The 24,490-nt window shown below is 48.6% G+C and overlaps 1 protein-coding gene across 3 annotated transcripts; it reads right to left on the bottom strand.

Moving 5' to 3' along the window:
- Nucleotides 1–5,962: 5,962 nt before the first annotated feature.
- On the bottom strand, nucleotides 5,963–14,627 carry THNSL2 (threonine synthase like 2). 3 transcript variants are annotated; one of them, XM_074821334.1, is made up of 9 exons: nucleotides 14,498–14,627; nucleotides 13,668–13,895; nucleotides 12,783–12,977; nucleotides 12,364–12,516; nucleotides 11,424–11,654; nucleotides 10,418–10,566; nucleotides 7,592–7,717; nucleotides 6,515–6,654; nucleotides 5,963–6,391 (listed from the first exon to the last, which is right to left on the bottom strand). In XM_074821334.1, the coding sequence occupies exons 2-9, from the start codon at nucleotides 13,888–13,890 to the stop codon at nucleotides 6,163–6,165; spliced, it is 1,446 nt and encodes a 481-aa protein (XP_074677435.1). In that variant the 5' UTR covers nucleotides 13,891–13,895; nucleotides 14,498–14,627; the 3' UTR covers nucleotides 5,963–6,162. The 3 variants fall into 3 exon arrangements, with proteins under 3 accessions (XP_074677435.1, XP_074677437.1, XP_074677434.1); XM_074821336.1 differs by lacking the exon at nucleotides 13,668–13,895 and having other exon boundaries at nucleotides 14,498–14,605; XM_074821333.1 differs by lacking the exon at nucleotides 14,498–14,627 and having other exon boundaries at nucleotides 13,668–14,143.
- Between the last annotated feature and the right edge of the window lie 9,863 nt (nucleotides 14,628–24,490).

A 24,490-nucleotide genomic window follows, 5' to 3' on the forward strand; every position in this document is an offset into this window, starting at 1 on the left:
ATCTCACTGCTCTTTCATATTCATGTGCAAAAGGTCATGCGAACATCCACAATGCTCTCTGCTCAAGGAGTCCCAAAGCAATAGCAAGGAGATGGATAGCAAAGAACTGCATGAAATATCAGTGTCCTCCTGTGCTCATCACTTCTTAATTTATTTTTTTTCCATTATTTTTGCTATTGTTCTGAAAGCATCACTCTCCTGAAGCCACGTTATATGTGATTTTCCACTCTGCTTTCTTTAAGAAGCAGCTTCTAAACTACCCTAAAAATGCTAAAGAGCCCCAAAAGGCAGGGAACTAGAGAGCAAAAAAGAGAACACAAACTCTTTGTTCTCAGTATCTTGTGATCTTAAAGTGCTCAGGGTGATCTCAGGGATGTCAGGGCAAGGACAGAGTCACACAGGGCAGCCACTGGCCGCTGGCTCCTCTCTTTTCTGGCCCTCTTGCTCCAGTAAGGCAACACTTTTCCTCTCCTCCATATCACCTCTTTTGTGATATGGTGTTTTAAAGATTTTTAAAATTTCCAAAATTTCTAAATTTATTTCCTTTCCAAAAACTCAAACACAATTATAACTATTTGGACTAAAACTGAGTCATTTTGACTTTAAAATATCTTTTTTTAGCTCAAAATATTTTTTTTTAAGTTCTGCTCAAACTTAGCTCATTTTTGGTGGGACAAAGTCTTTTGTTACAATACAAACAAATTCAAATTCCTTTTCGATTAAATATGAATGCAAGCTAGCTTTACTTTCTGCCTTTTTATTTTCTTCTTTTCCCTCTCATTTCTCTCCCTCATTTTAAAAATGCAGATAATTGGGAAAAATCCTCTTCTGAACCATGTCTGCTGCTCTTAACAACCCCAAAGATGATCCCAGCCCTGTGCTCCTTTTGTTGGGGAAGGAGCCTGCAGAGGGTCCTGGACGCCCTCCCATGGGTACCTGTCTGGCTGCGTCAAAACCACAGGACAGACCCAGCCATGGGACTGGGGGACAGAAAAACCCATGGCAAATCCATCCTCAGGTTGATAGGACCCCAAAAGGGCCATGAGTGTTTTCTGGAAAGTGTGGGGAGCCATCAAGGCAGAGGAGCATCATTTGGGGTGCCTGAAGGGCTGTGCTGCCCCAGATTGGGGACCCCCTTGCAGGCAGGCAATGCGTCTGCTTTATGTTCTCTGTATATTTATTATACATACGCTACAGATCTCAGGTTATAAATTACACAAATGCATCCTTAAATGTTTCCATTCAAAAAAATACATATGTGCAGCTGCTGAACATGCTCCCCACTGTCTTTGCCACAGTGAAACTCTTCATTTTTGTTGTCTGTTGAGAACCGGGTCTAGCTACAGGCTGACATGTGGATTTGGGGTACCAGCAGGAGCTGCCTCTATTCCCCCATACACCTCCTCTCCTCCCTACCATGCTCCCCGCAGCAGCTGTGGGACAGAAATCTGTCTCTCATGGCTCAGCTCTGACCAGGACGTCCTCCAAGCGAGCTGCATCTTCCCCCACAACTCTTATAAGTGATACAGCAGACGGGCAGTGTCTCTTCATGTATTTATTGATTAACAGCAACATTTTAGATAAGTGAAGTCCAGTTGCCTTTGAGGACAGGAATAACATTGAGTGTAGGTGTCATTCAGCACTGCAGGCATATGGTAAATTTTATTTGGGGGTTGCTTTTCATCATGTGAGCATCTGACTTTTTTATTTGCATTTCTAGAGGGCTTTAATGCTGAGTTTCTATTTGAAGCCGGGTTGGTGAGAGGGCATCAGGGCTGGTGGGAGCTCAGGTTTCCCAGGGAAGCACACCCTGCACTGGGAGATTAATATTGACCACGGGAGCAGCACAGGGATGGGGATTTACAGCAGTGCCTGGTTTTTCACAGCAAAGGTGAAAAAAACTGGAGAAACCAAGAAGCAAGTGAGAAGGATGGACTCCTATCTCCAGATCTTCAGATTGAGATGTTCATAAGCCAACAAGTTGCTGGGCTCAATGAACGCGGCAGAGTGATGTTCAAGAGACTGTGTTGTGCCGGAGATCAAACAAAGTGATCTCCTCTGCCTTTAAAATGTATGAAGTTGCAAGATCTTAAGGGCATATAAACTTACTTTGATTGCAGGGCTGGGATCTTGGAAGTCGCATTCCTTTAGTTTCCTTGAGCTGGTTGCTTTCCCCATGAAGGACATGCACAGGGTGGTGAGTTTTCAATGGAAACTGGTTTTGCCTCATTTTCCACTTCTCTCCTGCTACAAGGAAAGAAGTGCAGAGCTCCGGAGGCCTGCCTGCCTCTTTCTATGCAGACAGAAAGGGCTGGGTGTCTGTGTTTAATTACAGCCTGAAAGAACTGCATTTAAAAGACAACAGCAAGCTATTTAATTAATACTTATCATTAGCACACATAGGAATGCCTAGCAGCAAATTGCAACAACAAAGCAACTGCTTTTTTTTTTTTTTTCCTTGCACTTGGGATAAATTAATTTTAAAAAAGAGTAAACAAACCATTTGCACCAGATTGGAGATGACTTTTTATGGAGTGGAGTACTGGAATAGTAGATAGTACCCTAGGACAGCAGAGATCTATAAGAGTAGGCTTTTCAATCTCCACCTCTCCTGGCCAAGAAGCTTATCTTCATCTATCCATCTATCTATCTTTCTATCTCGGCATTTACATTGGGCTCATCCCCATGTCTGAGCGCCTACTTGTCTTCATACCTGTCCATAAATTACATGGTGCCCCCGGGGCATTATAAATAATAATTCAACTCCTAAACCTTCAGAACACTGTTTTAAAGCATTGGCTTATAATTCACGTTGCGGACTCCTCCTCCCAGCCCATAAAGGCAATGCTGGAGCTGGACGTGATGCCCCGGTCAGTGGAGGAAATGCCCCAAAATTAGTTCCTTGGGTGGGAGGGATGGGGTGAGTGGCCACGAGTTGGAAGATGGGGATGGGCATTGTGGCAAAGCACGGGGGAAGGCTGGACTGCTCTGTTTGTGGGAAATAGCATCCTCATCTACAGACCATTGGGGATTTCTATATCCCCCTGAATTTTAGTTCATCCAGCGCTGCTGACAGCCAGTCATCCCATGTTCCCCTTTAATTAATAACACTCTTAATGGTTCTATTAATGGTTGGAGCGATGATCCATAACATATCTCTGATGATGATGTCTCCATGGGGTGCAATGCCAGTTGACAATTGCTGGCTTGGAGGCAGATGGCTTGAAGGGTAGACCCCACGTGTAGACCCTGGACAGACCCCAACCGACGCCAGGACGGGCGCCCCAATCCCTTGTTGGATATGCCAACAGAAGACTACAGGACAGCAAGATGCTTTGGTACATGTGAGCTATTAGGTAGAAACCTCCAGCAGAGCCATGGAGGACCCTATTCCTCTATCCCAGTACATAGCATTTCCAACCCAACACGTTGCATCTTCATCCCAACACGTTACTTTCTCCTTGAGGTACATAGGCATTAGGAACACATCCAAGCCATGTCCCTCAATGTGAAGGGTGTCCTGACCTCTGGGGGAACATGGGGTCTCCGTGGAGGATGGTGGCTGGCTCATGGGCATCACTGTCTCCTGGATCACATGGGTTGGATCTGCTCAGAGTGAGGGACCTGAAACTGGAATTTTTGCTGGAGAAAAGCGTGAGCAGTTGATGTATGAGATGAATTATTTCACAAGTCTGGCCTGGATTTGTGATCAGCTCTGGAAGGAGCAGAACTAATATATCGTGAACCTTGGGAGTATGTCAAGCTGCCAGAGCACACAGCCATGCATCAGTGTCGGGTGGGGAGGTACCACCTTTCTGCATGAATTTCCTCCCTCCGTTTTCCATCTTTTCATCAAACAAAGTTGACCTTCCCTTTCAGTCGGAGACCTGAGGGGCGAGCAGAGCCCTGAGCACCCATTTTGGGGCCGAAGTGGGAGCTCCCAGTGTGGGAGCAGCCTGGGTTGACACAGTCCCCAAGCAGATGGGGGGACATGGCATGGCCACCAGGCCAGGTTCACCCCCACATCCCAGGCACCCAGGCTGCCATGCGCAGCTGTGCATTGCCCTCTGCGGGAGCATGGCAGCCCTGCAAGCCGAGCCTGTCTGTGCTCCTTCTGCCTCAGCATCAGGCATGAAACAGGCTTTTCCTGCTGGGCTTCTGCCCCAGAAATCACAGAGAGAGTTTTCGCAGTGTCCTGCCCAAAAAACATCTGGTTTGGACTGGAGGAGAAGCAGCACCCTCACCCCATAGGGGTATCCTCAGAGATGGCTGAGAATTAAACCCCTTGTCACACCACATGGGCATCGTCTGAAGTGAGGCTGGACCCTTTACCCATCCTACTGCTTCAGGGCACTGGAATGGGAGCGTGGGATGTATCTGCCGTGCTTTCTGCTTGCAAAACACATCAGGGCTTTGACAGGCTGCAAACTCAGCGCCACTCGCCCCGTCCTTCCCCATGCTCCCCAGCCAGAGATCTGGGTCCAGCCCCTCTCCCCCACCTCCTGCTCCAGCCCTGGCCAGCAAGCTGGATTTGCAACCTCTCACTTGGATGTGGAGCTAGGTGTAATTTTAAGCCTCTCCCCCCTTGCAGGGTGTCTTAAGCTATGATTAAGAGCTAAATTACAACTGGGCAGCTGTCCCTGGCTGAGAACCGCAAGATTTGGAGAGGCAGCTATTAAAGGTGGTGGAGTCCAACGAGTATAATGTGTGCATCAACAAAAGTGGCAGCTGATCGCAGGGGTCAAGTGAGATCAGGGGGGTTTCTCATTGGCACTACCAGTGACTTGCTACACCACCCGCCAGTGCAAAGTCATCCTTTGGGGGAAGGTTATTCCTGAGAACATAGCTGTGTTGCTGCTTAAATAAGAAGTATTTTGCTGGACAGTTTGGCTCTTAAAGAGGGGTGAATGATGGCCTTGTGAAACAGCAGACTTTTCCTGGAGCCCACCACCATCTTCCTCCCAACTGCTCGATCCATGCAACTAGTAGAGATGTTAGCATTAAAAGCATCCAGCATCTAAGTGCTGTGGTTTTTTACATCATTTTCAACTAAGTTGTTTCCCTCATCCCTGTTAATGGGGATGGGGCAGCCTCGGCCCCCACCTTGGAGGAGGCACAGGTCCCTCCTCTCCTGCAGGGTTTCGGTGGGATGGAAGGAGGCGGCACGGGGCCGGCTGTGCTGGGGGGAAGACGAGGAAAAGGCTGCGCAGGTGCCAGCAAGGCGGCTTGCAGCCCAGGCAAAGCTTCCCACTCTTCCCGCACATTCTGCAACATCCCATGCTGATTCACTTCACAGAACTTACTTTTGCCCTGCTAAATGCCACTAAACCTTCAAATTAATCCTTCCATTACGGGACTTCCTTTGATGTCAAAGGCGGAATTTTTTTGATGGCAAAGGGGGATTTTTCCCCACTGGTGTAATTATTCCTATTGTTTTTCCCCCCTTTTTAGGCACAAGAGATTCCTGCCAGATGCTTGACTTGTGGAGGCAGCTCCCACATGAGGTATTTATATATTTATATGTATATGATGGGAACGTGGTATTGAAAGACCTAAAGTTTCAGACAGAAGATAAGGGGAATTTCCCATTTCCTATTTGTTTCAGTGGAAGTTGCCCAGGAAGAGTCTGCAGCAGAACTGGGACCAAAAGCTGCAAGACACGGCACTGGAAAGTAGCTCCTTAAGATAAACATGTCCAGGGAAAACATCTGCTATTTAACACTGAGCAAGTTTCAATGGCTGAGAATGATCCCTGGCAATGTTTAAATTACAGGGATGGGTAAAGTAGATCCACTCCAGCCCTGCATGTGTTTTCCATTGAGCATCACATGTGCTACTGGGATTGCTGGGCTGAACATCCCAGCACTGGGTCAGAGTTGCTGGGTAACGCTCAGGAAGCTGGCAACTGGGGGTAGTGCTAAGGGAGCTTTCTGTAATAGCTACTAATGATGGAACAGGAGGGTTTATTCAGTTTCAATCATTTTTTATTAATTACTAGGAAAAAAGGGGATATGATTGCAGAGCTCTTTACTGAAAATGTTATGAAATAGTCTATATAATTCAACAGCTAAGTGTGTTCTTGCTTGCATGGAGAACATAGGCTCCTCTCCCAGCATAACCTGGGGCTGTCCTGGAGGCATTGGCCAGCCATGCCCTGGTAGTTCAGGTCTGTGTGACTCCCTGCCCAGCGATCCCCCGCCGCTGTGCCGTGGCTTCAATCTGCTCCCGGAGCACCTGTGCCCAGTCCTGCCCCCGCTCCAGGGGAGTGGACCTGCTCTCCATCGCCATTAAGGCAGTGATTTCAGGGGGGAGCTGGGGAACCAAGCCGGCTCGGAGCAGGGCATCCTGAAATTTGGCTGCGGAGGCTGGAGCTAAGCAACACCGGGGAATGCTGCAAAGGAAAGAAAAGAGAGAAAACTTTTGATGTAAGCGAGCCCTGAGATGGAGATGCTGCAGGAGCAGAGGGAGAAGTGATGCTCTGGTCCCCAACACTCCCAACCATGGCTGTCCTTACCCATCCAGCTGCAAGTAGTGGTAGTGAGCAGCCACGGCAGAGTGGGGGCACAGCAGGTAGCAGTTTTCCTCCCAGCAGCGCTGCATGGTTCCCACGATGTCCTCATCAGAGGCTGAGCATGAGCGTAGAGTCTCAGAGAGCTGCAGCCATGGGGGAAACGGAGGTTTGCCCATGGCATCATCACCCCACATGTTCCAAGGCAGGCTTGTGCCACAAGCACTCAGCAAAGCACTTCAAAATAGGGAGGCTGGAGGATGGAGTTTGCCAGGGACTGAAGGAAAAAGGGTTTCTGCTGCAACCAGGGGATGAGGCACTGCTGGAAATGGCCACGGGACCAGGGTGCGAGTGAGGGCTTTCCATTCCCAGGTGCTGGGACCATGGATGGAGAGGAGCCAAGACAGCTCCTCAGCTCTGCGCCACTATTTGCATGCTCCAAGGGAGTTTCTGAGGGCTTGTAAAACCCACCTCAGTGTAATAGCTCTTCTTTCTTTTAATAAAGAAATTTTTTAATATTTATTTTTCTGCTGTGCAAGCAGGCACCGGGCAAAGGATGCTCAGTGGGGGACAGCACCTGTTGGATGGGAAGAGGTAGGACTTTGGATCTTACCCAAAGAGCCTTGCAATTCAAAGTTTGGTTTTATCTTGTATTTCTCTCTGCTTTGTGTTCATGCTCCCTTTTGCCACAACACCGAGGCTGAAGTGCAGCACCGAACCCAGCAGACCCGCTCCCAGGTACCATGCTCAATTTGTGCCAACACCCACATGCACAGCCAATGCTGGCACTGGAGTGGCCAAGGACAGGGTGGTTTCACATTCTACTTAAATAATTGTAGGCATTTTGTAATTAGTTTTGCAAAGAAGAAAGAGGTTTCTTTTAAAAAACATTTTTGGAAAGGGGTTTTTAACATCTCTATGCACATGCATTGATATAAAACTTCTGCTCTGGCCTCACGCTTAAATTTTTGGTTTGAAACTCTTCACTATGATTTTTTTATTCTGAAAATGAGTTGAAAACAACTGGTGGAGGTAAATCTCCTTACACATACGCACACGGTGCTGTGTGCATGAGGAACTGACCTTCTTGTGCAAATCCTCCGGTAGCTTGAGGCTTTTTGACACACTGAATCTCTCCATCAGCGTTTTCATCAGGCGGCTGTCAGAGCCCGAGAGCAACCAGAGGATTCTCTCCATGTTGTAAGGCTCCTGGGATAACAAAACAGTAGGTGAGCAATGGAAATTCAAGCGTCTTTCTTGGGGGGAGAGCACCTGTGTGGATTCTCTGATGTCTAATTAGCGTTAAGGTCCTACTGCCGCATTTTTCTTGGTGGAAGCTGGGGTGGGCTTTGTGTCTTCCCCCTGCATACCTACATCCCAAGACAAGTCTTTAGGAAGACAACGTCTTTCAGACCTCTGACCTGTCAGGGCAGTCTGGCAGTGACCATCAGATTAAAAAAAAACCTAATGAAAGGACGACTGATAAATCAAAGGTGTGACCGCATCTGTAAAATCACCTTGAGGAGCCCAGGTTAATAACACACCGTGCATTTGAGAACCAGAAATATCCAGCTGTTTACTCAGTGTTGCAGATGCTGCTGTGAGTCACCCAGCTTCCGTGTGACTTAATGAGACACCCAGCTCCCTTCAGGGCTGACCGATAACCTTTATGAACATATAAGGCACACATAGGGCCTGACTGGCCTGTATGGATATGTAGCAATCCGTGTTGCAACACTGCAGCAAAACTCGGTGCAAGACCATACAGGAGGGTCCCAAATCAACTTCACTGCTCACTGCCTCATTCCTGCCTGCTCACCAAGAAACATTCATCCAGGTGGTTTGACCAAGATACCTTGCAGGGACAGACAGGACAAGGGGCACCGACTACCAAGTCCTCATCACATCTGTGTCCAAGTACTGGTTTTGGATGAGCTCTTTATACCTTTTAGCAGCTGACAGTGCCTGTGACCTTTTGTCCCTCCATTCTGACTCTACCCTGGCGAGTCATCAGGACTTACTCAGACTTTCGTGTCCTTATCTGGGTGGCTTGTGGCCCCCGTCCTGTTCTTCATCTTCCTACCATCATCTCCCAGAGCCTCCAGCCTATAATCTTCAGTCTAGTCTGGGTGTAGCCTGCCCTCTGGTTTAGGCTGTCCCGTGTTTTAGGCTGTCCTCTGCCTCCCAACCTGGCTGTCCTGAGAAGCTACGTGTCAGCATGCCTGGACTTCGATGACCTGCTACTGACACCCCTTCTCCTGCCCTTCCTTCTGCTGCTTCCACATCCAGACCTTTCCCTTCACCCTCCATTCATACAAGCCTTATGGCTTCCACTACAGATCATTACATTGACACCAGTAAGTCAAACTGGGCCAGGACACTAGTGCAAGCACTGACCTTGCCATTTAAGTTATTACCCAGCTCTCCAGTCTGGTTTTGTCCCATGTCACTAGAGTTGTCCAGGAGAATGTTGAGGCCCAGTTTGGAGGACAGGTCATGCTGGGCACATGGACATGAACTGCGTGGTGATTCCTGACCTCAGGGCTGGAGAACAGCCCCTAGTTGGATTTAGGTACTCCAAAGACACAGCATCTGCTAGGATTCTCCTGGGATTGCTCCTTACAAAGCTCATCCACACTAGAATTTCTGCTTCACTTTCAACTCTTCAGTTAGTGTCTAACCAGAAAGTTTTCTCTCCTTTAGCTTGGTCTGCAGAAGAGGGAACCTAAAGAGGTTGTGCACGGTTCATCCTTGAAGGTTTCCAGCACCTGACTGGACAAAGCCCTGAGCAACCTGGTCTGACCTCAGGGCTGACCCTGCTTTGAGCAGGTCCCAACTAGAGACCTCCTAAATTCCCCTCCAGTGCAGTGTGAATGATCTGTTGAGGTATGGAAATATTTGCATGGATGCTTCAGATGTGAGCTGAACAATGATGTTCCATGCAGCTGTGGAGAGGGATGCGCAGAGGGATATACCCATCCAGTTCCTGGGGAATCTCTGGACATCACTTCACCTGGCTACCTTCCCTCATGATCCTACAGTCTGGCACATGCTCAGGTGCCTCAGCAGACCAGTGTTACTAAAGGGACATGGGCTAAGAGAGCAGCCCAGCTACCCTTTGAGCTCTGAAGAGCCCCACAAATTCATGCCTTTGGAGGAAAGTCAAGCTGCAGACCACAGCAGCCTGGTGGTAGGGGCATAATGACTTACTGACTGCAGAGCATGTTCCTCTGGGCTCCCAGGTCCTCCTAGTGCATTTGAACAGCTTGGAAAACCCAGGTAGCTTAAGGCCACAGTGATACAACAGCAAGTGTTTCACACTTTGGTCACTTGTTTGCAAGCAGATCCAATCCCTGTAGATCACAGGGTAGGTATGAAATAGGAGTTATTTGCTTCCAGGTGTTTTGTTTCTGTACCTCCATGACTTTTCATTTCTGAGGCCTTTGCCTGCCTGCTGAGACTTGTTTTGCTCTGAGCAAGATGGCCATAGATGAGGCATTTCTTCTGGGCTTCCCTACCTTCTTCCTGGTCTTTTCTCTTGCTCTTGGTGGAGCCTTTCAGAAGCATCAACAAAGCCCTTGAGACATGATGGGATTTATAATTTTCTAAGTGTTAAATTTTGAGAAAACATCCCTCTTTTGTAAATGAAACCCCAGAAACTCAGCATTTAACAACGAAGATTACAATGTCAAGCCCTGAAAAGTGAGGAGGAAGGTGTGTGATCTATCTCAGCTCAGCAGTCTGCAGCATAAATTCTCGATATGAGTCACACCTCTTAATACATCACTGAGAGGCATTGCCAGTGGCAGAATTATGCTCTCATAAACCAGGTATAATGGAATACAAGGAAAAAATTATAAAAATATATAATATTTAGTATTTTCCCATTTTGTTCAACTCATTACATACCTGAATATCCATGGCTGATGCTAACGTAGACTTCACGCTCTCTGACAGTGAGAAATCTCCATGTTGAACAGTCCTGTGAATGATGTCATTGCTGTTAACCACGGCAACAAGTCGAATCGGGAGACCCATTTTCTGGGCAATACAGCCAGCTAGGAAAAAAGTGAAAAATACATGCATGCTTGGTGAAGAAACATTCGAAGGAGATTTAGCAAAGAAGTCATCATACAAATTGTCTGAGCACACAGTTCAGGAACAGACACAAAAGGCATTCCCTAATGGACTCTGAGATATCTGTCTTTAATGGTAGAGGACCAGATTATAAAATCCAGGGATGCAATGTTCCACCTGCCATCAAACACTGACCCTTGGGCACCTCCACGTTTGAAGATGGATGGACAGGGGACTGAGAGGTGAGGCAGCTGCTGTTCAAGCAAGAGAGATGAAGCTTTTGGGCTCCTGCAGGTTATTAATGCTGCCTCAGATGGGCAGCCTAGAAGTGCAACAAATGTAATTGAGTGCATGGAATTCTTTATTGCTTTCATAAGACAGTTGAACACCTATTTTGGGATTAAGGCAATCATATTTAGAAGGCCAGATTATGCAATTAAGAGTGGTTCTCCTGACTGCTCACTACCATGCAAACCAGAGTAGGACCAGGCAGGACTCCGCACCTCTGTTAATGTCTCACTTAGGAAATCAGAGCCACAGTATTCTCCCTCTTTTCTGGATCAAACACATTCTGTCCTTTTCGAATGTGCCCATCCTCAAGATAGCTACAGCCATCATCAAAGGGTGGTTTGGGATTTTCTGCACCTTGCAAATCATCAGTGACACCTGAATGAGTAATAACCATATATGAGTAATAAAATGTAAGTGGTTCTGAAGAAATCCTACCAGAGAGTGGGTGTTTTAATAAATAGCAATATTCAGTATCTGCAAAGTGCTTTTAGTCCATAGGTCACAACACTCTCTCTCCTCCTTATCTAACCTATCTTTTTCCCTTCACCTGTGATATTTCCTCCTCCTCCTGTTGGCACAACAATTTCCACCACTGGCAGCGGGGTGATATCCAGGGACGGGGCACACTGAAAGTAAGCATAGAAGTGGTGTGCAATCTGCACCATAATCCTAGACCAATTGACCGAATTCAAGCTCATCAGATTGTATTTTCTGGCAAAATCAACATCGGCGAACAGTTCCTTGATCGGTTCATCGATTTCATCGCTGTTCCCATGAGCTGTCATAAAGGAGAAAGGAAAGATTAGATCTGCCAACATCAGCGCATTAAGCACAAGGTATTTCTGCTCAGAAATAGGGTCAGTCTCAAGCCCTGCGGTTTGCTGCGGTCAGGGGCGTCCTGAGCTGCCTGTCTGCCTCAGGGGCTGTACGAGCCGGGGGTTGAGTAGCACCACCTGGATGCCAGGTGGTTTCTGCAGACATTGGCACTCTGGGCTCTTGCTTATACCAAGTATATATTTGCCAGGAAAGCAAACACCTGCATCCCCTGTGAGATGACAGGGTGAGACCTGGCTGAGCAGAGGAGTCCATGGGACAGCTCAAGCACCCAGTGGTGACTCCTAACCATGGGGAGGGCACAGCAGTAGGGAATGGACCACCCGTGAAGGTGAGGGGACAGAGGGAAGGGGTGACTCTCAATCCTTTTAATGCCAAAATATGGTGCTGAATTCAGTGCAGCTAAACATTAACCACCTGCATGGAGGCAACTCTAATCTGTGGCCAAGAGAAAAGGAAGTCTTGCACCACGTGGTCATCAAACTGGGGACATCTGCTACAGTCTCCTGTTAGCCAGATGCCTGGGCATGGTGACCATGATGGCAATGAGCCAGCTGGCTGCAGCTGCTAAAGCCACAGTGCCCTGAGACTTTTAGGGTCATGGTTTTGACACAGTAGGGCCATAAAGTGGACAGTCCAACAGCAATGCCAACCAGCAAAGACGTGCACATTGTCTTCAATGACAGTGGTCATCTGAAGTTCTTGTATCTGGGTGCAGAACCCCTTGGGCAGTAGAACAAAGATGTCCATGTTCTTCTGTCCTCTTACACTTTCAATAGCCGAGCTCCCTGTGTCCCCCGAAGTCCCTGTTTCAAAGTGAGGGAGAACCAAAAAAAGCAAAAAATTGATGCATCAGTCAAACCTGCATAGCTGCACTTTAAGAAAAAGATGCAGAGATGCTCCATGAGATGTTTTTGACTAGAACAGCCATCCTGGCATTGCCCTGAGATCACCCACCAGTCATCCACGAGGCCATACTACCCTGGGACAAGTATGGGGAGGGCCATGGGATGATGGCTCTTGGGGTAAAGACCTGCTCAGAAATTTTACCCCCCCAAAGAGGCATACTCACCCACTAGAATAGTGACATGCTTCTGTTTTTTCTCCAAGAAGTACTGTAAAAACTGCCCTGTGCAGGACAAGGACAGATCCTTAAATGCGTAAGTAACCCCGTGCCAGAGCTCCAAAACATTCAGCCCATCTTTCAGCCTGGACAGATGGATGACATCCTTGTGTCTGAACCTGCTGAAGGCCCTGTCAATCAGGTCTAGAGGGAAAATTGTTAAAAGGATTGTTAGATTGGGTAGAGAAGTGTTTTTCTGACCCACAGCTTCCCACACCTTTGCTCTTCATGCTTCTGGGAAGCTTTCTGCACAACCAAAGTTGTTGGAGAGGTGACAGATATCCAACAAGGGATTCTCAGTTATTAGGAGAAAACCAGCCCAGCTTCATTGCGTTTGATGGCAAATAACCCCAGGGGACACCCGACATAATCAGAGCAAACTGTTAAAATATAAAATACAGGAAACCCAAATTTTATCGTAATGTGCTGTTGAAACAGCGGTTGTAGCTGCCCTCTGGTGGACGCAATAGCTGTTAAGTGCTAAAAACATTAAAAATCAGATCTCTATGAGAGCATGGAGCAGCAGAAATCCCCGGTGGGAGGGCAGGTCTGGAGCCCAGCAAAGCAACAGGGTACCCCAGCAGCGAGCAGGGCCACAGCATCAGCTTTTGCTATTGCAATCACCAGAATCCCTATCTGCACACAGGGGACACCTTTTCCAGAAGGTAACAAGTCCCAGCAAGGTGACAGAGGAGAATAGGGTACAGAAAGGAGCAGGCAATGGTGCAGCAGGCTCCATCCTCTGGGGGCTGAGAAGAGGATAGGGCGAAGGCAGGCAGATGCATCCAAACACCCCCAAATCCTCATGCACATATTTGCATGGTCGAGGCTCACCGTTGAGCATGCTCCGCGGGACCAGCTCGGCCGTGATGAAGAGGGAGCACAGCTCCTTCACCAGCTCCCGGTAGGACAGACGGCCCCACCTCCGCAGGGTGTCCCTGTCCAGCGAGGGGATGTGCTGGGGCATGAAGAGGCCCCCGTCAGGTGCGTAGCCAGAGAAGAGGGCTCCCTCGAAGTCGACGGCCCCTGTGCCTCCCCGCGTGCTGACATACTCCATGGGTGCTGGGGAAGCACTGCAATCACTGCCAGGGCACTGGAGCATCCCCCCCTCTGGGAACAGCCCTGCATCCCAAGCTGACCCCCCATAAAACTTCCCACGTGGGCAGACAGAGCTCCTCAGGGAAGAAACCACCTCCTTCCCAAAAAAATCGTGGGGAGCTGGAGCAGCTATGGCCGGTGGAGGTCATACAGCGTTTTGCTGGCAGTGGAAACACTGCCCGGGACTTGTACCGAGGTGGCTGGAGCGTTCTTGTCCCTCTTTCCCTTGCCCTTCCCACCCTGCCCCGGAGACACTTCCGAGACACTTCCCGGCCTGGGCAAAAGCCCCGACCGCGCAGAAGTCACTGCGCAAGCACGTCATGTCCCCTACAGGCTATTTGCAAAAGCTGGAGTTTTAAAATCTGAAAAAATAAATAAATAAAAGGAAATAGCTATGTTTTTAGAGCAGGTTGATTTTCTTCAAAGGGGTTAAACTAAGGAGAGGATTTAACTCAGCGTAGGAAGAGCCGAGCTAAATCCTCCGGATTCACGCAAATCCCACCAAGCAGCTGCCGGGAGAGGCCCCTTCTCGCCCCAATCCCCTGAACCCCCAAAGCCATTCCCACCTTGGGCACTTGGGCCAACGGTGCAGCCCCTCGGCACAGCACAGCACGGTTCGGCTCGGCACAGCCACCGGTCGCCTGACCCCACGCAGAGGCAGGAAAGCAGCCAAGCAACTCGCTGTCACTCACAACCCGGCCACCCTTTGCACTTGTGCTCACGGAAAACTTCTCCCCGTTGCAACCTGCCGATGTTCCCCTCGCCGCGGCGCAGCCGGCAGAGACGGCCGCCCTGCATCAAGCCCGGGAAGGGGAATATAAGGGAAAGAAGGAGCCAAGCTGCTGCTGGTGGTGCTGGACATCGGGGCAAGGGGCAGCAGGCACAAGCTGCAGCTGAGGAAGAGTCTAGTTAAATATTAGGAGGTAGCTTTTAACCATGAGGGTGATCAAGCACGGGGCATGGAGAGCCTGTTGTCTCCACTATAACTCAAAATTCAACTGTGGAAACACTGAGCCACCTGATTTAACTGTGAGGTTGGATTTAAATTTGAGATTGAATCTGCTTAAAGCAGTGTTTGGGTCAGAAATCTCCAGAGGTCCTTTCCAACCAAAATCAGTCTGCGATTCAGCTGTGCAAAGCCAAGTGTTCAGCTGGGCTGGGACGTCTTAACAGCCCCGTCCCACCGATGGGGAAACTGAGGCACAGAAAGGAGAGGAGGCACGTGCACAGCTGTGCAAAAAAACTCAGTTGTTCTTTGCAGGGAAGGGCTGTACATCACTTTTCCTACTTTTTAGTTTAATAAATAAGTGTTTTTTGAAGGGCAAAGTCAGCATAGGACTGGTGGCTGCACAGACCCGGGGTGCAGCACAGTGTGTGCTGCTGGAGCGTGTGCAGGGACTTCAGCCCAGGAAGGCAAGGTGCAGAGGTACAAAGGATGGCTGATAACAGTCAGCCACGAGTCAGGAAGCCCACGTCTGCGGTAAGGGACACATCATCTGCCAAAGCATCGAAGTCCAACCCAACACGCGTTGCTCGTTTAACTCTGGTGAGTAGCTGGAACCATGAGAAAAATCTCCAGAGTGGTCCAGTCCTTGCCTTGAGCACTGATGTGGAAACAGGCTGTTCTACACCCAACATCCAAAAAAGTTCTGCAAGCTCCTCAGCAGGAGGCAGAAGCTAAATTTCAGGCTCTGGGCAAAGTTGCCAGTGATGGGGTTGCTCAAGGTTAAACAGGGCAGCTGTAGCAGAGCAGGAAGCAAACAGCAGCTTTTTAATAATATGTCTGAGCTTACCCAGTGGGCCAGAGCACTGTTAATAGTCTCCATTTTCTGACCATCCCTAGAAAATCAGCACTACTTATCATAATTATATAAATTATATCACCCAACCAGCCCACATCTCCCCACCATAGAGAGATCAACATTTCTCATTACATTGCAAAGATGAAGCCTGAACGACCCAAACCTGCTGCAGTCCCAGGGTCCTCCCTGTACCCACAGCCACCAGGACCTCATGGCACATTGGCATGTAGTGGGGTGCTGACCCTGTAATGGGGGTCCATCCCCATCCCAGATGTGCATCCAGGTTCTTCCACAAGGCACTGGAAAAATCAGGCAGCAGGGCTGGACCTTGTTCTTCAGGGATGGCTCAGGTTTAAATTGGTGAAACCTCCCCAGGGCCATCCCCAAAGTCACCAAAAGCTTCCAGGGTCACCTGGCCAGCTGAGGCAAGTAGCCAATGTCCCCAAAATGAAACGTTACCTCCCCATCATGCTCCAGTGGTAGCTGACACAAAAAACTTCAAGTAGCATCTCTGGACAAAACAGTGAAATACTAGATATAAAGAAAATACTAAAAGCTGCAGGATACATGATTTGCCTCCTCTACTCTAACCTCTCCCACGACAGCATGGCGAGGTGAATTCAGGATTTTCCTTCCTTGCAGCAGTCTCTGCCCACGCAGAGGCAGAGCACGCTTTGAGCCCAGCTCAAATTTAGGTTAGAAAAACACAAGGATCAAACCCCCTAGGAAAAGCTGCCCAAGCTGATAGTTTTTATTACCAGTGTAACAATTTAATATCACCAATGTCCATCTGATCATCTCCGCAAGGGTCACCCAGCACACCCCGATGGGACCTCAGCTGCTCCCACCACCATGGGACTTTATGCCTCTGGGCATTTACTTACCATATGTCTAATTCTTTTAATGTGTGCATTAACTGTGTAAGATGACTTCACTGATTCATTGAATTTATTTATTTTTTTCAAGAGAAGGGCTTACCATGAGATTGATGATCCCTTTAGCATTACATCCCTCCAGGGTACATACAGGAACCCTGGGGAAAAAAAAAAAAAAAGGGGGTTATACCAGGATACCTACTGCTCTGTATTTGCAGACAGAAATAGCAGCAGGACTGTTGCCACAGCTTTATCTCTGCCCTGGGCCTATCAGCAGTGATAGCCCTCATTAATGAGGTCATCGGTTAATGCTGTGATGGCAGGGACTGCTTATGTGGCAGCTACAGGTGGGTGCAGAATACAGGGGAAGCGCCTGGGACATGTACTGGGACGACAGTGCCATTTATTGGGAGAGCTTTTCCCGTGCTTGGCCCTGCAGTTTCCATCTATTCAAGTTTAGAGTGCCATTTTTTTAATATTATTTTGAATTTTAAAAGAAAAGAGGGGAAGGGAGTGCCTGTGCTGCTGCACGCCAGCCTGTCGGGGCTCATGCACTGCAGCAACAGATCATGAGCTGGAAAATGTAATAACCTTCAATTAACCTGGCCTTACTCAGTGCCTCCATATTCCTGTTAGGATTTGCACTTTCACTTTGGACGCTGTCTGTTCCTGAGTGGTTCATGCTCTTTGGACTCACATGTCAGAAATCAGCTGTATTTGCAAACTCCAGCTAAGGCTGCGGTCAGACTTTTCCAACTTTTTGTTTTGTACTGCATCACTTTTCATCCCTCCAGACGGAATTTCCTCAGCCTCTCCATTGACCAAAGGCATCCCAAAGCGTGGCGAGGACTCAGGAAGCAGAAGAGCACGCAGTCCCCCCATAACCCTTCACAGGTTCCCCCCAAACTTTCAGGTCTCACCCCAGAGCGTTGCAGCACCCAGAGGAAAGCACTGCAACGCTCTCAGCACCCTGTTCGCTGAGCAGCTTTCTATCTTCTCCGACAACGGGCCCCTCTGTGTGTGCCAAGCACAAGCAACGCCTTGGGTTTGTGTCCCCCTTCCCCAGTCCCAGGAGCGCTGGGGACCGCAGGCTCTGCCCGAGCCGCCGCTGAGTCCCCGTGTCACTAGATGGCGGCAGCGCCTCGCATCCACGGAGGAGAGGCACAAACCCTGCCCCGGGGGGGGCCTTGTCCTGCTTGCACCCAGCTTTTCCCACCCTCGAACACGTCCTTCCACCGCTCGGGCCACGGACGCCCAGCCATCCCACCGGGATTTCAAGCAACAGCCTGGAAACACCTCTCCAAAGAGCCCCATTTTGGAGCGGAGGAAGAGGAGGCACGGGCGATGTCCTGCAGAGGGAGGCCAGGCTACACACCTGGGTGGCCTGAGCCAGCGCAAGAGCTTGTCGAGGTGGGGAGAAGGTTCTTCATGTTCACCCCATCTTCTCTGCAAGTTCCATCCTGGGCTCTTATCACCCTCCTTCCAGGCTGGGTCTCTCCCCTGGTGGGGGTCTCTGGAGCTTACCCCCAGGGAGAGACTCAGAAAGGGGCATGTGGAAAGACCCCAACTTGCAACCAGGACCAGAATGCGCCAAATTTAATAAAAAAGCATCATGTAAGCCTGGGCAGCACAAAAATCCCCTATCTCCCACTCCTGTCTCTGCCCATGAGCTGTCTGGTGTCTAAAACGCAGACACAGACAAAAGCTTTCAGACCTAAGTGACCCAAGCAACACCAGGCAGGTCCAGTAAGGATGATAAGGATGTTTGGGGTTTTGCAATGCCATTTGCTACCCCTTACAGAGTACTTCCCAGTGGGAAGTGTGTTATGTTGTCAGAGAAAAAATAGATAAGCTTGTTTCTGGGGACTGTTGAAGAAGTTACGTGCCCCCTGCCCTCTCATGTACAGAATATGAACTTTCACAGAGAAAACAGGCGGAATCCAGGTAAAAACTGTATGGTTTTGTCCAGAAATCAAATTATTTCAATTCTGCCTTTCTCAGAGGCAGACCCACATGTTTGTGAGGTTCAGAGATCCATAACAGGAAGGGGGTTTGGGATGTTTGCAGAGAGTGTCTGCAGCTGCACAGGTAAACGCACACCCAGAATTATTTGTTTGAGCCTCATGTCAAGGAGATATAAGGCAGAAATGTACAACTGTAAATAAATTAAAGTGCATGAAGTTGCCCTTTATTACAGTGAATGTGGCTCTTTTCCCCTCTTTCTAAATCTGACATAAATTGTCAGTATCTCAGCTGATATGAGGTAGGACTTCCACATGGGACAACAGCTCTTCTCACCTACAAATGTGCACACACACAATTTTTGACCTCCCCCTCTGGTGATTTTGCAGGGCAAGGAGCTGCCAGCACATCGGCCCTTTCCCCACAGCTGGGTACAACACTCTTTCCTCACCGCAAGGTGTTTCACAACAAGTTCAAGGACATCCATGTGTGGTTTGGGTCTTGTAGACCAAAGTGCAGGACCCACTTGTAAAGGCAGAGCAGAAAAGGAGCATGAGGATGGTATTGTGCAGTGCTGGCTCCTGTGGTGGGACGCTGAAAATGCTATTGCCTGGAGAAGGTTGTACAATCTGGTCCTACTATGCTGAAGTTCACATTAAACCCCAGGGGAAAATTTTATCTCAAAATCTACAGTCACATAGGATATGGGCTCTATGACCACCCACTAGGGACTCAGCAAGAAAGATGCTGTGGAGGCTGAGCAGTTACAGCACATTTGCTCTGTCAGCTTCTCCAGGTGACTTTGGGGAAGTCAGACAGTCTCTGTGTGCTCCATTATGTGCAAAACAGGGATACCTGTGCTCAGGGAGGTGCTTTGGCTATAGCAAACATGGCAGCAGTACCAAGCGGGACATGCACAGTGGCAATCCTAGACTTTGTCCACAGCTCTGGCCTTGCTGGCACCTTGGTCTTTTCCCATGGAGCATCTCCCTGGCTGTGAACCTGGTGAAAACTCAAGTGCTCTCAGACCCCAGGCAACCTCTCTGCCTCCTCGCAGCAGTGGCTTGCCTTGGGCCTAAGCCTCTGTGTCATTGCTTTCCCCAGCTCAAGAGCACCATCTGCTAGGGAAAGTCTTGGGGGCTTTTGTTTGGGCTTTATTTTAAATATAAACTGTGGTTATATATTTGGCTCAGAGACAGACAGGAACAGTGGTCTTTGGCTCAGCGCATCTGCACATTCACTCTGGAGTGGTGAAGATACCAGGGTGATGATCACCCTGGAGCGTGAGGCTCTGCTTAGATATCATGAGTGTGGGACACCAAGTCAATTGCTTTGACAGTGATATTACATTTATGAAAAGCCGTTTCAGGGAATGGGACATTCATATAGTGCCTCTGTGTGGTGAGATGAGTTGCACATCAGGACTCACGTGCAAATAGTAGGGCACACATGTGCAGGCTCCTCCGCATGCCTGTAAGGGCCTGAGAAGCTCTCCTTGACTAATTAGCTGCAACCCACTGTGAATAGTCATTAAGTGAGCTGCTGTGCTTGATAAATCAGGACAGAGGAGAACACAGGCCAGCTGGAGAGGTGAGCACAGACCCATAGAGACAGCCAGGTGTCCCTCCAGGATTGGAGTTCATCTGAACACCTGTAGGCACTTGGAGGCTGCTGCTCTTTGCATCCCAACATGCAAGTCTCCACTTGGTCAGACGAAGGTTTACTTATATCTCTACTGTGTCTCAGGGGCTCTTCGTGTGCCTGGATCAGATGGAGACATCTGCAACGCAGACATGTGTGGGGTGAGATGAAACACATTTGCATTGGTTAAATGTTCACTGGCTCTGCTTTGGGGGACTCTTCCAGACCTTCCTCACTGAAGAATGTTACCTGCTAATGGCTCCATTTATTTCCCAACATTTTCTTTCTCTGCCCCAGCACACACTAGCTCCATAACAACGAGCACCATTTTCAGTCCTTGCCCACTGACTCCATAAGGATGGAGGACAGCCTCATCCCACCAAAGGCCAAGCTGCAATGTCAATACCTGCCCTCTGAGTGCATGACCAGGGGTCCAGGTGCCTGGAGAGAGGCACAGCACTAAACTGCAGGTGTTTGAAGCAAAAGAGCAGGACACAAGTGGCACAGCATCGTTATTCCTGCTATAAGGCAAGACCCCAATAGCAAAGGGCAGCTCTTCTGTAAGTTCTGCTCCCCAGGTGAGTGTTGGTAAGCCAAGCTAAGGCAGTGATAGGTCTCACGCTATCAGTGAAACCGCTGCCTTGCCCTTGGAGAAGCATTACTGAGCCTTTGCTCCCTTTGGGACCTTTGTAAAAAGATGACAAGGGCTGAGGGCTGTCCTTCACTGAATTTTGGCATTAATGGAAAGCTTTATCAAGCAGCAGTGCTCTGTACGAGCCGCCTCTTTCGGCTGTCTTATCAGGGCTTTGATAACGACATATCTAATCTAAACCAATATGAACTGGCGCTTGCATGTCTATGACTTGGAAGTTACAGCTTGGAGGCAGCCAGCCTCCAGGAGACTGCCACAGCCATTTTAAAAAGAGAAAAATCTGGGAAAGATGCCATATTTCATTTCAGTGCTGTCTCGGTAATGCAGCACAATGAAAACTTGGTGGAAATTAAGAGGGACAGAGAGATCACAGCAGCAGCACCATCTTTTACCATCCAGCCTTTTAAAGCAATACAGCCATGTGGCCTGCTAAAGAAACCTTTGTTCCTTAGGGTTAAAAATAATCAGACCAAAGAGGTGAAAACTGGGCAGCAGACCAGGTTCCCAGGTACAAGGGCAGCAAAAATAGGGATGACCCAAGCAATAATATGGGTTGAGACCGAGGGAAGCCCACCTGGGGATCTGTGACTGGCAAGCTTGTGACCAAGCTCTTAACAAAATGGCTGGGAGTTTTGGAGTGTCCAAGTGGACCTGCATTATAGAAATCCATGACTGAATCAGCAAAAGCCCTGGCTTGTAGATTTTCACATTTGGGCTAAGAAAATCCTAGTGTAGAGCCCAGTTCCAGCTTCTCAAAACACTGAAGTGAAACCAAAAGCTTTGGTTTTCTGAAAAAAAGTCTGAGGAGTCACTGGTGGGACAGATAAGAAGAGCAAGAGAGGAGATAGAGGCGAGGTGCATGAAGACATTCCCAGACCTCCATAAGGCTGCCAGGTACCCCGTCCTGGGCTACAGCAAAGTGCCTCTCCCCACACAGTGCTGTAAAGTCCTTTTTGTAGTTCAGAACTTAAATAAGAGTTTTATTTCAAACTGGAGGAGGCAGAGAAGAATTTTTGCTGCAGGAGCCCTGAGACCCAAAATCTTATTCCCCACCATAAAATCCAAATTGTCAGGAAGCGACGCACATAGGAGGGTGGTTTCCCAGTGCCCTGGCAGACATGGAGTGAAAGTGGGAGCCGGGACTGGGAATCCCAGGGAAAGGTTGAGGGAAGGTCATAACAGCCTGCAGCTGCTCCATGGGAAGCTACAGAGATGATGGGGCCAAACTTTTCTTGATTATGGCATATGTTGTATCATGAGGCACTGGCCACAAATCGCACTTTGGGAGGTTTGGGTTGAGCACCTTTTCTTCAAGAGGTGGGTGGTGTGGCCACAGGATGGGTACCCAGAGAGGCAGAGGATGTGGGGTTTGAGATTTGGCCAAAGCCATGGCTGATCTGATCTGGTGTTGGTGATGTTCTTGCTTTGAGCAGAAGGTTGAACCAGAGAGCTTCAGAGGTCCCTCCCAAATGGCATTTCTCTGATTCATCACCTTGGGACAAAGAGCATTTGGATACCTCCATGGCTAGGAGGGAGCTGAGAAGTTTTGCATGTCCATATTTTTGATTCAGGTGCAAAAAGCAGAAATGAGACACTTGTATCCTTTATTCTGACAAGCTTCTAAGATCCTACGCTTTATTTTCAAAGCAACTTAAACACAAAAGTACCTGCTGGCTTTGCACAACACGTAGCTTCCTCAATAATTTTTGAAAATGCTCCATGTCTTTTCTCTTTCTACAAACCAGGTTCAGGTTTCAGGGTGTGAATTTAGTTTTAAACAAATGGTCAGTTGACTCGGCCTTGTGTTAATGAAAATCAGGTGCATATTCGTGGCCCTGGTAAGTTAAAGTGATGTGTTTTAAAAGATCCTGTATTCTGGTGGGGAGATGTACAAGTATTCTGAACTTTGCTATTGAGATTAAGTTTATCTCACCTGCTGTTTGCTCAGTAGGCCTGGCTAGATAATAATTACCCTGGCCAAATTTCATTCAGTAGGAGTTTCTTCTTTTTTTATAAGAACTTCTGCATTTCTTTACTAGGGGAAATAAAAGAACACAAATCCAACAGACAGTTGGTTGCATTTCCAAACTTGCCAGCAGTGATCCATAGTCCACATTTATCCGACACACCAAAGCTGGGAGCATAGATATGTTATATCTATCCACAATAAGTAGAAGTGGAGAGGATACCTGCAGAAACTTGAGTCCCAAATGGGGTGAATTCTGTCACGAGTTGTCCATTTCCTCCAACTACTTGAACAATTTCTGCCCAGTTATCAAGAGTCCTGAATAATTATATTCCCCTTTTAACATTTGATGGGCAACATTCAGACTTCAGGAGTCTGGACTGCCCAGGGGGAGTTCTCAACTAATTTCTGGTGTTTTTCTAAGTGGTTTAGCTGTCTAGATTAGGCATGATAACCATTTAAAAGTTTGTGGGACAAAACCTGGTGGGCTTTTCCAAATCCTATTTTAGTCTCAGGTCTCATTAGCTTGGTGGTTGTATCTCCTTTCAAGCTGGCATGGGTCTCCCAGAGAGGTTGTTGGTCTGGGAAGTCTGCGGTGGCTGAGATGTCAGGCTTCTTTGGGGGCTGGGAAAAATAAGGTGCTCCTTCAAGCACCTAAGAGTGGATTCATTTTGGATAATATGAAATGTTTACAAATGCCCTAGATATGTAGGCTTCTTTTGAAGAGGCTGGAGGGGGACAGGCAACCCTGGGACACTACTCATAACGTGTTTCTCCTATTTCTCTCTTTTGCTTACCTAGATTTCAGCTCAGAGGTACTCATTGCACTGGATGTGGCTGAGGTTACCTGAGAAAGGTCTCTTCCTACTGACTTAGCAGCTACCCCTTCTCCCTAGCCTGCCTGTGGAAATGGGTGGCAGCCAGGCATCCCCCCCAGCAGTGGGATGTGGTCAGACAAGGCCGGTTTGGGAATGCATCTCACTGAAAAATGAATGAAAACCACAACTCCAGGCTGCTCCAGTTGACAATGGTGGGGGAAAAATGAGCCATGCAGAGCTGAAGCTTCCCCATGGTGCTCATCCCACAGCGCATCGGGAGTGCTGGGCTCTGAAATTAGTCAGATGGAAAAATATTCAAGTGTTTTTTCAAGTCTGAATCTCCCTATCATGCAAAGAGAGGGGACCCAAATTGCCTGGAAGAGCAGCCAGAGGTCCAGGGCATGAATGCACGGGAGGCACACATGTGCTTCCAGGTGGCCCATGGCCGGAGAACATTGCCTGGCAGGAGACAGGGAGCTGCCAGCTCTGGCTGCTGCCAGGACACGGCCGGAGAGGTCAGTCACCACTGTCCCCATGAAGAAGACACTGAAAAGGGACATGTGGTAGCGCAGCCCCACGTGACCCCGAGTTATTCACCCAGGGTGGGGGAAAAAATTGAAATGCAGTTCCTAAGGTGATGTCATTCCTGTTGGGAAGTGGGGGATAAAAGGGAAAATAGCTGGAAAGCTGTTTGGAGAAATTGCTGAATCAACCCACCCCCCATGAGCGCTCTCTGAACCTGCCTGGCCACGGAGGGGGGATGTCCCCTACGGACGCCTCCCCCCAACCAACTTCACCCACTGCCCGCCCCACCGGCAGAGGTCTTTCCCTCTCCTGCCTCGT

The sequence above is a fragment of the Strix aluco genome, chromosome 4, assembly GCF_031877795.1.
Source record: "Strix aluco isolate bStrAlu1 chromosome 4, bStrAlu1.hap1, whole genome shotgun sequence".
Taxonomy (NCBI): Eukaryota; Metazoa; Chordata; class Aves; order Strigiformes; family Strigidae; genus Strix; species Strix aluco.